Source organism: Prunus persica, chromosome G6 (genome assembly GCF_000346465.2).
Source record: "Prunus persica cultivar Lovell chromosome G6, Prunus_persica_NCBIv2, whole genome shotgun sequence".
NCBI classification, from domain to species: domain Eukaryota; kingdom Viridiplantae; phylum Streptophyta; class Magnoliopsida; order Rosales; family Rosaceae; genus Prunus; species Prunus persica.
In genome coordinates this window covers 6804559-6818292 of record NC_034014.1, presented here as the reverse complement: position 1 = coordinate 6818292, position 13734 = coordinate 6804559, and the positions used below count along the sequence as shown (strand labels likewise).

Here is a 13734-nt window from a genome sequence, read left to right as displayed (position 1 = left end):
ACTGTCTTAATCAACTGGCGTACATAACTCTCGTCTCATTTGCACAATCATGTATAGTTGTTGAAAAGCATTAGTACATGAGGAAGAAATGAACATCCCAGCCATGACTAACGAGTGAGGAGGGGCTTCTAGAGGAGAGTATCCAAAGAATTTTATTAGGCATTTAGTTGAGTTGAGGAGGGGCTTCTAGAGGAGAGAGGAGAGTATAAATTAATGTGTTTTGTAAAAGTCTGCATGGAAGTTATAAATCGCAACGCAAAAGTCACCATAAACGGAAAACAAAACAAAAGATGCAACGCAATGAGAATCACTTTCTCTTATATGGCAATATAAGAGAATCAGGCAGTCTCTTGTGTGCGGACCCAATTTAAATATGTTCAACAAAGTTCAAACCCCACAAAATTCAGACGGGAAGTTATAACTGTAGTCCTGCGCATGCATTAAATTGTGACTGTGAGGCCTTTTGCAAATTGATCGCTACAGTATTAATTTTGAAAAGAAAAAAAAAATTAGCCATAAAACTACCTGAATTTTCCACTCTTTCGTAATTACCTCCTCGTGGACTAAATTTTTTTTTTACAATTAATGAATCGAATTTCACGATGTCTTACAATTTGACATATACGTAAGTTCAAACTTTCATCTAACTTCTATTAATAATGGACAAGTTAAAGCCCATTTTCATTGAATTAGACTTCATTGACGGATCAGATAAGAGAAACACGAATATTGCAAAATATAATGCTTCTTCAATAAATAAATTCACACAAGTGTCAATCAAAGAAATAAGAGATAAGGGAAGAGGGACATGTAAATTGGGGATAGGAGATCCCGACTCGAAATATATGGACCAATTTGCTCTTCTAATCCGATTATCATCTTAGTCTGGTCAACAGAAGCGAATGCGTGACAACAATAATTTGACTGTCCTAAAGCATTCATGCAGTGATAAAGAAGGTTGCCCAAAATAAATGGAACCACCTGCTCTAACCACCCACATTTGGACGTTTGCGCATTGCGAAGTTATGGTTTTCAAATGGGACCAAAAACCGTGTCAAACCATGTTTAATAGATACGACCTTCACAGATGCAGGTTTTGCTTAGAACCTTTGGACTTGGAACGCCCAAAAAAAGTCACAGCAGCACAGAAGATTTGAACGTTTCATCTTTCAACTCTGATTGGTCCCCCCTCCTTGGCTTTGCTTCAAGTATTTCAATTCAAGCACCGTTCTCCGTGGGTTCTTCAGCTCATCTCTTCTTTCATTAATTCCTTTCCTCCGTTGATGCTGACTCTTTTTCCCTCAAGAACACATAGCAAGTATGGCTTCTGGAGGATCAGCATCAGCATCCAGCCGCTCACTTCAAGACACACCCACTTGGGCTTTGGCAACAGTTTGCCTCGTCTTCATTTTTCTCTCTATCTTTATAGAGCACTTGATCGATCTCCTTAGCCAAGTATGTATTTAATGACCCTTCGTAAGAAATTACCATCATATTTGTGTTGAAATTGATTTCACTAATTACACCCTCCCTTTTTTCTTCTTTTTGTTCATGTATTTGATGATGCAGTGGCTCAAAAAACGTAAAAAAAATGCCTTGTTCGAGGCCATAGAGAAGCTCAAATCAGGTAAGCAAAACCATCGAACCCATGACCTATCCTAATTCCGACCAATTTTCCCGAATGCCTCATCACTTGGACAATTTTGCAGAATGTATGTTCTAATTGATAAAATTTGCTGAATTAGTTTTTTTTTTGTGTTGGGTGCATGCAGTGCTTATGCTGCTGGGTTTCATGTCCCTAATTCTGACAGTGTCACAAAGGTCCATATCCAAAATATGCATACCCACCAAGATTGCATATACCATGCTTCCCTGTAGAAAAACTGCACCCACTAAAACCACCAAAGCACTTGGTTTAGAGCCCATTCAATTCATGGAAAGAAGACTAGCAGCAACTTCTTCTGTGGATCACTGTGAATCCCAGGTAAGTACATAATTTTTTGAAAAAGTTTTGGCTTTTTTTAAAAGTGAAAGTCTTTTTTGGGTAAAACCTAAATTTACTTTTTAATTATTTTGTTACTTTAATTTCATTAATTTATTTTTTTTATAATTCTATTAAAATTGAATTGAATTTGCAGGGGAAAACCTCGTTTATATCACAAGGGGGGCTCAACCAGCTTAACAATTTCATCTTTGTGTTAGCAGTTATGCAGATTGTGTATAGTGTTCTCACCATGGCTTTAGGAAGGGCCAAGGTATGCTTTTTTTTTTACTTTTTTTCTTTTGGTTGCTGTAATATATTTTGTGATTGGACAAAGTCTGATGGCTCTCACCCCACTAAACAATACAAAAGTATAACTTGGATGTATGCAATGCATTATGTTTATATAACAGGACTTCTAGATTTGTCTTTTTCGTTTGTCTGCTCGAAAGCTCGCAGTGGTCACGATAGTCGTTCGTCAAAGAATTATTCGTAGGAAACTAAAAACGCCTTTGGAACTGGGTGGGGTGTCCAGAGAAAAAAAAAAGTTGGGTGTGCTTAGAATCACCCAAAACAAATCTGCATAAGTCTCAGCCATATAGGTGATAAGCCCACCCCAGTGTAGTTAACTAACTGCGAATCATTATTTGATCCAACGATTGAGAGATAGGACATCATCTAATAAGACCCGCACTATAGAATTCTACTACTAACTACACCCCTATCAACAACCTCAACGACCATGTTTCAGCTAATGCAATATTGAAACTTCTAGAAACTGAATTTTTGAACCCTTTTGGAGTACCTTCCAACCTGAAGCATTTAACAGTGTTTTTGTTTACATTGAAAATGTTGCACTTGGGTGTGTGAAGTCAATTTACGCCACCCCATTGAAAAGTTAGATTAGTAGGTAACAGCCCAAAAAGATGCATTAAGATTCGGATCACACACCATTAGCCCAAGTGTCATTCCAAACTAGTCAAAGAAAAATAGTATGTTAAATTTTTAATTATTGCATGTAGGCTATTGGTTTGGTGTTACATATTATTTTATTACATGGTCATAAAATAATATGTGGTGGTCACTTGTGAGTTACACGATTTAAGAGCCACTTAATTTTTTTTATTACAAATTGTTCATCCAAATAAAAATTACAAATTTAACTCCAATGGTACAGCACTTCTATGCGTTAAATAATTTTTTTTTTTTTTTGTGATTTATTGACAGATGAGGCGTTGGGAAGCATGGGAAAAAGAAACTCAGACGGTGGAATACCAAGTCGCAAATGGTAATTTAAAATAATAGGAGAGGACGTTCGAATTTGAAACATCGTTTAACACTAATAACATATCGTTTAATTCAAACAAACAAATAGTTTTTCTGGCATTTATATTTCAATGTAATACAACAACTAATTCAACCTTTTCTCTCTTTCTTTTTTTTCCTATAGATCCTAATCGTTTTAGGTTTACAAGGCAGACCACATTTGGTCGTAGACATATGACTTCTCGTACAGGAACAGGGACATCTATTCAAATGTGGATTGTGAGTTTTTTTATTTTATTTATTTTATTAACATATATGCAGCTCTCATGAATCATGATCAGTTTTTATTATAATTAATTAATTATTTGTTAATTATATACATGCAGAGGTGCTTCTTCCGGCAATTCTTCCATTCAGTGGAAAAAGTTGATTATCTCACTTTACGCCACGGTTTCGTTTCAGTGAGTATAAATAAATAAATATATTTATACACAAATTAAAATATCTCATTTTTATTTTTCTTTCTACTTGTGATCATTGTTGATAACAAAATTTTCAGACTCATTTGTCCACAAACAAAAATGCATTCGATTTCCAAAACTACATTCAACGTTCGCTGGAGGATGATTTCAAAGCTGTTGTTGGCATCAGGTTGGCAATTCTATCCATAACCCTAAAATTATTTCTAACACATAATTCTGATCGCATCGTTCACATAAATATACGAATCCTACATTGCGTGAGATGCATAGTTACAATGTGATAAATTATAAATGTGACTGAGTTGTATATAAATCCACCGTATTACTGACTACATCTCTCCTAGAGATTAGATTCAACTTCTACGGTCTATCCCTATAAAGTTAAATCTAATTAGTAATGCGATCGGTAATTAAATTAAAATGATACATGTAGCGTTACTAGAATTATGATTTGTGCCCATATGAACCAATCTTACTCCTTTTATAACAACTTAATTACCATATTATTAAATTAATTCATGTTGGCTAATTGTGTGCGTACATCATTTGACAGCCCATTCATGTGGTTTATAGTCGTCATCTTCATCTTTCTGGACGTGCATGGTAAGTAATTAAGCACCATCCAAGTCATTTACTTCTTTAATTAATAAAAATAACTGAATTAATGGTATTAACTTAATTAAACAGGTTGGCAGGTGTATCTCTGGGTTTCATTCTTGCCACTAATTGTATGTACCAAGTCTAAAGCTTAACTAAACTCTCTCTTGCTCGTTCTGTTCTTACTTAATTACTATTTGTTCTCTTAATTAGTCGCTAATTATGTGTTATGTGTTGGTAGATAGTGCTGGTTCTTGGAACCAAACTTGAAGTAGTAGTTGCACAAATGGCTCATCAACTTCATGATCAGAATAACGTGATAAAAGGAACTCCTTTGGTGCAACCAAAGGACAGTCACTTCTGGTTCAGTCAACCACAGTTCGTCTTGACCCTTGTACATCTCACTTTGTTTATGGTATAATTGGTCTTCTTCGTGATTAACTCCATAACTAATGCTTGATTACCCTAAGTTAATTATTATGATCCGATCATCCGACTAATTTGCTTTCATTTTTTCCAGAATGCATTTGAACTTGCTTTCTTCATTTGGGTCACGGTGCGTCCCTATTTCAACTTGAACTAATCATGTTCGTTTTATTTAGTATTTTAAAATGTCCCTTTGCAAACATTATGTTATCATATTGTTAATTTGAACCAAACTATTAATCATGTGAATTTTTATATGAATTTATGTTCGGATTAACAATGTGACAACATAACACGTCAAATTGTTTATTAAAAGAACATTATTCGTGTTTAGTTCACTTAAAACATTTTCTTTACCTCTCTCTTTTCTTATTAACTTCAGCTACAATTTGGGATACACTCTTGCTACCATGAACACATACAGATTATCATTATACGGGTGGTCTTAGCGTAAGTGCCATGCTCATCTTCCATGGTGTGCTTTAATTACTCTTCATTTACATATGTTGCCACTACACAGATTTGGTAAAATTTTAAATCAAGCTGCCTAATTAATTGTTAACGAATTTCTGCAGGGTCACTGTTCAAGTGATGTGCAGTTACATTACTCTTCCACTCTATGCCCTAGTGACTCAGGTATGCATTCCTACAGACATGAACAAATAAGTTTTTTCTCTTGTCGGATAATATGTTACATTGTGTCCCCAAATGATTAATTTGAGCCTCACGTCCCAACAAGCCCTATATTGCCAATGGTTAAATTAATGGTTTCGATAACATAACATGTCAGATTGTCTGATAAGAAAGCGTTCTTATTTCCTGCAGATGGGATCAAATTTCAAGAGTGCAGCAGTGCTTGAAGAGCAAACAGCAAATGTTATGAAGCAGTGGCACGCTGAAGTGAAGAAAAAGAGGAAAAAGAAACAAGACTCTTCACAATCTGGCCATGACGAAGATTCTACTACTGTAGGAAGCAGTAGGGGAATCATGAACTCCCCGGACTCCTCTTCTCATCGCCGGCAGCTAACTTTTGCGGAACTCACCCAAAATTTTCCTGGAAAAACTGAGACTGTTGATGACAACCAAGAAATTGTGGAAGATCATCAACAAAGAGTAGGGCAAAATGAAATTGAACTAGCTAGTAATGTTTCATCTAGTGAGGTATATATGGAAATGCCGGAAGTGACCACAACACAAACTTGAACAAAAACTCTTTTTTTGTTGACAAAATACCCATATAAGCAAAACAAAAGCACATCAAAGCAAGTATGATAAATAGGATTATTCCATTAGAGTATTGAGATTTCTCATGTCAATTTGACCATACCTATATAATTGCTAATGTTTTTTTTTTTTTTTTCATATTTCGAGTAATTCATTATCTACATGTATATATTTTTTGTTATATTGAGAGGAAAGAAACCTTGGGGTTTCAATCTTGGATGCCAAGGGCGGAAGGAGGAGGGCCACAACAACTATGGTAACCCCCGTTCGACTTATCCATCTGTATCTTTTAATTGATGGCCGAGTCGGTAACTTTTATAAAATAAAATAAAAAATCTTTAAAAAAGAAGAAAAACTTTACTGCAGAAAAGAATTGTAATTTTTATCCTGGTTCAATGCAAAGAAATACATGAGCAATTGAGCATGTTGATGGGCTGGGCATCTTCCCACCAAATCAAACCAAGAAGAAGCCATAGAGTTAATTTTAGGGATTTTAGCTCATAAGACTGGATGAGCTTTGAATTTAAGATTACTGATCTGTAAATTATGGTCATTTTTCACTAGACTAGATCATGTCATGTTGACAATCAATTGATACAGTTTAAAAAAAAAGGTGTTTGATATTTATATATTAAAAAAGAAATGATAAGTAAATAAGATTAAAAATCTTCACAAAATTAATGACATTTGAAAAAGTGACCAAGGCAAGAAGCATCAATCTCAAAAAAGAAAGCTGCTAGAAGAATCAACATGCAAAGCAGTACAAGATATGAGACAAGAGCAGTGCCCATTTGCCCATTTGCCCATTTGCAGACAATCAATGGAGAGGCCCACAGGCCCAAAGGCAGATCGAAAGCACCAACCATTTTGGTGTGAAAATCAATCAATCAATCAATCAAATTTGGTGCGACAAAACATAGTTAAAGTTGGAGACCCACTTGTGAAGAAATTATTAAAAACATGTTGGAGCTTAGTTTTCAGCCTTATTTGACTCAGATTGTTCATGTTGGGGCACCCATTGCTGCGACAAACTTACCTTAAGCTTTGGTGGTCAGAAAGTTTAAGAAAATTGCAAGAGATAGCTTTTAAGTAATTGTCTCTTTTTTTGGTGTGTTTATTTTATCAACCAATATTTTAAAAAGTAAATAATAATTTAATTACTCTGCAGTCATACTTCTATTTCATTGCCAGTCATGGAGTTGAATGTGACTCCAAATTCAGGCACTGGAAAAACCTTGGTGTAAAGATAGGGATGGACAGTTGGGGAAGAGATTAGAGAAGTGGGGGTTTTTAAGACTTCTTTTAATCATTTGAGCTACGATTTCAAGTTTCTTGACAAATTAAAGTGATTTTAAAACTTAAAGATAGATGTTTAGATCTTTTAATGTTAGAGAGTGTGAAGACAAGAATTATAGCGTGCTCTGAACCTCTAATAAGAATCGACTGAGACAATCGCTTTAGATCAAACCCTATATATTGCCTCAAGTTTTAAACTAAACCCATCATCCAAATACTCCATAACTCTCTATTTTATAAAACTTCCAAATGATTCCATTTTATTTATGTGAATATGCGTGAGTCCATTTTAATTTTTTTTATCTATAAGACATCGATATCGATATTTTGTTCATTAAAAGATCATTGGAAATTTACATCTTCAAAAAGGATACATATTCCCAAAAATCTCGAAGGTGATCGACTCTAAAATAATCAAACTTTTGCTATAAAGATGGGAATAAGTATTCTAATGACTTGAGCTAGAAGTCTTCTACGAACATAATTTAACTACAAGCTTAGGATGTGTGAAATCGAACGAGAACATGCCATGTGATTCGAAGTACTTTTTGGATTTTCTTTAAAGCAGTTAATCTTCAATTCTAAATGAGATTTGTTGTTTCTAAATATATTCATGAATCATGACTGAGTCTCCCTCTCCTGCCCACACATCTCTCAAATCATGGTCGCATAAGAAAGGGCTCATTGGTTCCTACATGTCTGGTGAATTCCAAAACACACACATATATAATATATATATATATATATATATCGAAGCATAAATAATATTTATTTAGGGTTAATTTGTTAAGTACTATGTAAGGGAAAGGAAACAAATTCTTTATCATACCTTATATATGCTGGAGCATCGTACCAAAATGTGGCTTTTGGTTGCCTGCAGCAGACCGGACCAGCCAGACCAAATTGGCCCCTTGATTCAACCTTAATTAAACTCTTCCTCTAAAAATTATAAAAGGGATTAGCTGCCAACAGGCTGTCCTCTCTCATTTACTTTTTTTTTTTTTAAAATATCAAACTCTATACAATTTGCTGCTTGCCTGTTAGTTACTGATACATATGACAATTTTTTGAAGAAAAAAGAAAGAGAAACTTGGAAATTTGAGAGATCTTTTTCGGGAGAAAAATTTAGTTGTAACAATGGGGATAGCACACCCGACCGGTCAATAATGTTATGCCATGTTGGAAGTGCTATATGATGTGTGTCATAGCATTATTGATCGGGGATAACAAAATAATGTTATCTCCTCTTATGAAAGTCGTTTTTTTTTGTAGGAGGGTATGTGTCGATTAAAATAAAATAAAAATTAAAGAGAAGAGAAGTTATTACGACGTTGATTTTAGTTTTTGAGTTGCTGCACATCAAATTATATATCAATTTTCATCTACTACTACTCGTAGGTTTTGGAATCAGGTGATATAGATTGGGTGTAGGCCCTACTTGGCTCTTGTTTAATCTTTCTTTTATCAATCATCATTAAGTGATAATAGAGAGAGTCTAAACAAATCTTAGCTCCAAACAACAATATCTTCTTATCTATAATTGTGTTTTAATTAAATTTAGTATTATCCATAAAGTATGATGACTCTGTGGTCACCTTTTCTTTCTTTTTCGATTGTTATCCGTGACTCTTGTTGTGATGCCCAAAATGCAAGCTTGTAATCATGGCATGGGGATACCATTTGCCTCCCTAAACCCTTTTGTCTTTTGGATGGAGAAACGAACAAGTAATTAACCAACAGATCTCTAGCTAGAGCCCTTCAAAATATATAACATCTCCAACACCCAATATACATATTTTACCTTCTCTCTCTCTCTCTCTCTCTCTCTCTCTCTCTCTCTCAAACAAATGATTAAATGTCAAAAGTTAACAAATTAATACCAAGCAAATATAGCATACAAAATAATTTATAAATACTTACGTCAAACACATAATAAAAGTGTAACACATTAAAACAAAAAGCATATTTCATAAAAATAATATGCTACTATAACATGTTAAAACGTGATTGAAGAGTACAGTACGTAACATGACGCGTTAAGTTAACATAACATTGAAGGAATGTTAACCCAGATAGTTTTCCTTTCGCTTTTTGGATCAAAAGCTAATAGTATTCTAAAAACATGTTTTTAGTTTTACTTTAAGTACTTAATACAGTGAAGGAATGAGAAGGTAATTCGAATATTTCCGAAAGCGGAAAACCCCACCAATTTTGGTGGGCATGTCAACAAGCTCTCATCTTTGGCTGGCCCTTGCTAGCTACTAGCTGCTAGTAGGGTCACACCTGTGTCATTATAACAGAGAGAGAGAGAGAGAGAGAGAGAGAGAGAGAGAGAGCAGACATGGACATATGAGAAAAGGGTACGATGAATGCGGGAAACAAAGAAAGAAAGATGATGATCATGAGAAGCCAAAAAGCTAATTAAAGTTAAAAGAAAAGACCAACGACATCAACAGACAAACACAAATTGATTAAAGTCGAAAAACAAACAGTAACAGTACTGATGTGATGACCATACTGAGAGAAAGAAAAGAAAAGAAAAAAGATGTAATGGATGGAGTGAGTTAATTTGGTCAGTTTTTTTGAATCGTGAGTAGTACTTGTCAAGCTGTGAGTGGAAGCAGCAGAAAAAGCAACCGGCATGACTCTCGAGGGTTTCTTTTTTTCTTTCTGCAAATACAACAAGTAAATCGACTGCTGCCCTAGCAACTGATGAGATGAGCCTGCCTGATGACACACAAATATCAAACCCTAGAGGATGACACTTTGGCTGTGCCTTTTAATAAAGTCATTCTAATTATATTAAGCGACAAAACCCTCGCTTTGACATCTCAGTATCTGAATCATCATGTTATCCAGCTTTTCTTTTCTTTTCTTTTCTTCTTTTTCCTTTTTACACATTTAACACACTCACCATCTATATATTATTCTATCAATTAATCATCCTATTCCTAGCTACATGCTTTTTTTTATATAAAAGTAATGAGGTTTGGAGTTAGTATCTTAACCCTAAGGTATTCACCTAAAGTATACTTGTGCATTTGTTGTTAGTATTTTAACCCTAATGCTAAATGATGAATTCAAAACACGGCGCAAATAGTGTTAATTTATTAATATGCCACAGTAGCATGTCACGCGGTGCATCAAATACACTTAAATATTCTTCTAATTAACTTATGTAAAGTCAAATTCGACCAATTTGGCCAGTTTTCGGACCCAGATGCCCAGCCTAGTACAAACACATCAAACATTGGGCAAATCATGTGTAGCAATAATGGAGGATGGGGCAATCGTATACTCCGCCAGTGGAAATGATGGTTTTTTTTCCACAGTAGTTGTACATTTTTTATATTATCATAATCACCGTAGAAACGTAGGTCATGCAAACTCCTGATAAATTAAGCGGTTTATAATTGTATTTAGATCCACCTCAGGGTTCCAGATATAGTGCAAAAATATACAATCTGAAATTGACATATATGTACCTGCATCAAAGTTACAAAAGGTAAAGATCTGGCTGTAAATTTATTTTCCGTTTAAGGTTCTTTTGGCATATCCTAATTCGGACCAAGCCGAACAAGTCTGATATGTACATATTCCCAGCCCAAACGGAGAGACAAACAGTCTATGTGATGTCCATTTCAAAATTGTCTTTTATCCTTTTCTCAACACGTGAACCCATGAGAGAGAGCATCTCCTGACCTGAAAAAAAAAAAAAAGGAAAAAGAAAAATGGTAAGCTTCTCAAAGGCATTCAAGGATACACTAGTTTGATTATTCTTGTATATGGTTTTGTAATTTTTCCTCTTTCGTATTTTTCAGATTAAAACTCGACATGTTCGAAAATACAATCCGTCGAGGATCTTCTTCGCGATACCACTTTGTTGTTAAAAAAAAGGAACACATTTTGTTGATGCCTATACAAAAAAAGGGTTAGGTAACTTAGGTCCCAAAATGAAATGCATCATGCATCTCATCATACTTTGAGACAATGGAGTAAATACGAATGCCCATCTATTTTGAGATGCCTTAAATGCATGCATGCTATGGTTTCCACTGTTTTGGTAATAATTCTATTCTCAAAAAGGAAAAGAAGCTGTGGCTGCAATTTTTTTTGTCCATACTATTTTGTCACAGCACTGTATTTGTTGGCCAAGTTGCATTGCTACTTTCGCTACTCATGTACAAAATTCTCCGTCCACTTTTGGAATCTATTGAAGACATGTCAAATTCAATTTGGTAAAGCATGAATGGCAGCCCTTTGTCTAGGTTTAGGGTTGATTGAATCCTACATTTTATTTTCAAAAAGCTTATTGATGCATTTTTTATTATAGAAATAATAGGATATTTACATCGAGGTAATTCATCCTCAACAAAGTTTCGTCTGAAATTAAGGTAAAAATACAAGTGGAGAGTATGAATGATATATAATTTCTAATTTATTTGTTTATTTGTGTCTTCATTGATTTTAAGTAATTTTGTAAGAAAATAATAGTTGTAAGTAGAAATAACTAAATTATAAGTCACACGAATTAAAATAAAAATTATAGTCGTTTTTGAGATAATATATTCAAATTTATGACATATCTTTGAATGAGAACAATAAAAGTTTTATTATTATTAATTTGATTTTCTTTACCAGATAATACTCGACAATATACACAATATCTTGACCAACTGAACCGATTAATTTGATTGACTAAGTAAATGGGTGGTCTGAGCCTTCATAATCATATGCGGGAGAAGTCCATTGACAATACAATAGAGCTTCGTGACAAATGAACAGGGCCCGCCATGTCAGTGAGAAGAGCAGGGGGACAGCTTTGTAAATGCTCGTGCGCTGCACATGTCAGTTTCTCAGAAGTTTAACGGAGGAGCACTCGGTAAATACAAAAACCCCAGAGGACAAATTCGGTATATCAAAAATCGAGGCGTGTGAGAGAAAGAATGTATGTGTGGGGCAACGAAGCAGCGGCAAAGGCGCAGGCCAAAAGACATCGAAATCTCCCACACGCGCTCTTCTCTCAAGACCATGCGTCAGACTGAATAATCCATGATCGTGTAGCACACGCGCTAGAAGCAGAGTGAGATAAGGGGTTGGGTGTTGTGAGAAAAACAAGAGAGAAAGGGTTGATAAGACTTGAGATGGAAAAAAGGGTGTGTGGACTGAGCAGGGAGGGGGGTGTGATGAGTCAGTGAGTCCTAACAACTAACAATAACAACAACAACACTCCCACCATATTTGCTGCCAAAAGTCACAAGGGCCCCTCTCTCTCTCTCTCTCTCTCTCTCAACTTCTTTTTTGTTTTATTAATGGCCTCTTTCTGATATGGTACCTTAACCATAAACTGAATTAGTGAGTTATACATACAACATAAAACTGAAAAAAAAAAAAAAAAAAAAACTGAAAAGATCACCACTTAATTTGGGCTTTTTTGGACCATTTGCACCTCACTCTTGTATCTCAATACAGAACCTTTGAAAAGAAAAAAAGTAGTTTTCCCATCTCCCATTCTCTTGTTTCATCTTGTTTTAATTTTGACATTTACGAGCATGTAATTTATTTAAGAACATTAGCAAAAAAAAAAAAAAAAAGAGCATGTAATTTATTTGAATTTAAAATAATTTCTAATTAATTAAGTTGATAAAACAAATAGGTTAATAGAAAGATGACTTGGAGCGACATATGTTAAGAACGTACATATGTGAAGTAGACATTGTGGGTCAGTTTTTAAACACTTTGCATGTGACATGTTTAGCTCTATTAGGTCCAATTATTTATATGTTTAGCGCTATTTTGTTTAGTTTAAATATTTTGTTAAAATCTAACGGGTTTGTGTAGTGTGCATACAAAGTAGTTACTTTAACTTAAAAGAGTAAAGGGTAAGGTGGTTTAATTCCTTACTATACATGGTTTGGGACCTAACTTAAACTTAGAATTTTAATTTTGAGCTCATTTCTATTTTGTATCTCTTAAATCTATGAGGAGTTGAAAACAAGTAGAAATTAATTTAATTGGGAGCATATATTTGTGAGTGATATATATTATTTTCTCCATTCATAGATGTGATTAGTTTCATCTTTGTTTTATTTTTCTTAAGAAAAGAATGTATTAATTAAGAAATTCAAAGCTAATGTACATTGATCTTCAAGCACAGACGCTTGATTAAATTGAAGCTCCTCTTTTCAAAACAAAAAATATAAGAACAAAAATTGCAAATCTAGCAATTCTACCAACAACACAACAATTTGGCTTACAAGGTACTGTCATCTCTAATTTTTACTGATTTCTTTCACGTTTGTATAAAGAGGAAGAAGAAAAAAAGAAAGAAAAAGGAATGCAAACCCCTTTTTGTCTTTTCAATTCTTTTTTTTCTTACTAAACCTTCCTTTTGTCTTGGTGGAGGACCTACGTCCTACTGTGAAGGAAAATTACTAATTAAAAGGAAAAAAGATAAAGCTA

At 34.4% G+C, this 13734-nt stretch overlaps 1 protein-coding gene across 1 annotated transcript; it reads left to right on the top strand.

Moving 5' to 3' along the window:
* Positions 1079–6112, top strand: LOC18771951 (MLO-like protein 3). Its single transcript, XM_007206603.2, has 15 exons — positions 1079–1455; positions 1570–1627; positions 1773–1984; positions 2139–2255; positions 3209–3269; positions 3432–3526; positions 3634–3708; positions 3807–3898; positions 4283–4332; positions 4417–4457; positions 4568–4741; positions 4847–4882; positions 5135–5202; positions 5328–5388; positions 5578–6112. Exons 1-15 carry the CDS (start codon positions 1321–1323, stop codon positions 5953–5955), a joined length of 1653 nt encoding a protein of 550 aa, XP_007206665.1. The 5' UTR covers positions 1079–1320; the 3' UTR covers positions 5956–6112.

Bases quoted from the DNA above. Each gene is read 5' to 3' on its own strand.
- LOC18771951 (XM_007206603.2), top strand. From the start codon at position 1,321: ATGGCTTCTGGAGGATCAGCATCAGCATCCAGCCGCTCACTTCAAGAC. The intron at 1,456-1,569 runs GTATGTATTTAA...TTGATGATGCAG, and splicing joins TGATCGATCTCCTTAGCCAA to TGGCTCAAAAAACGTAAAAA. The intron at 2,256-3,208 runs GTATGCTTTTTT...ATTTATTGACAG, and splicing joins TGGCTTTAGGAAGGGCCAAG to ATGAGGCGTTGGGAAGCATG.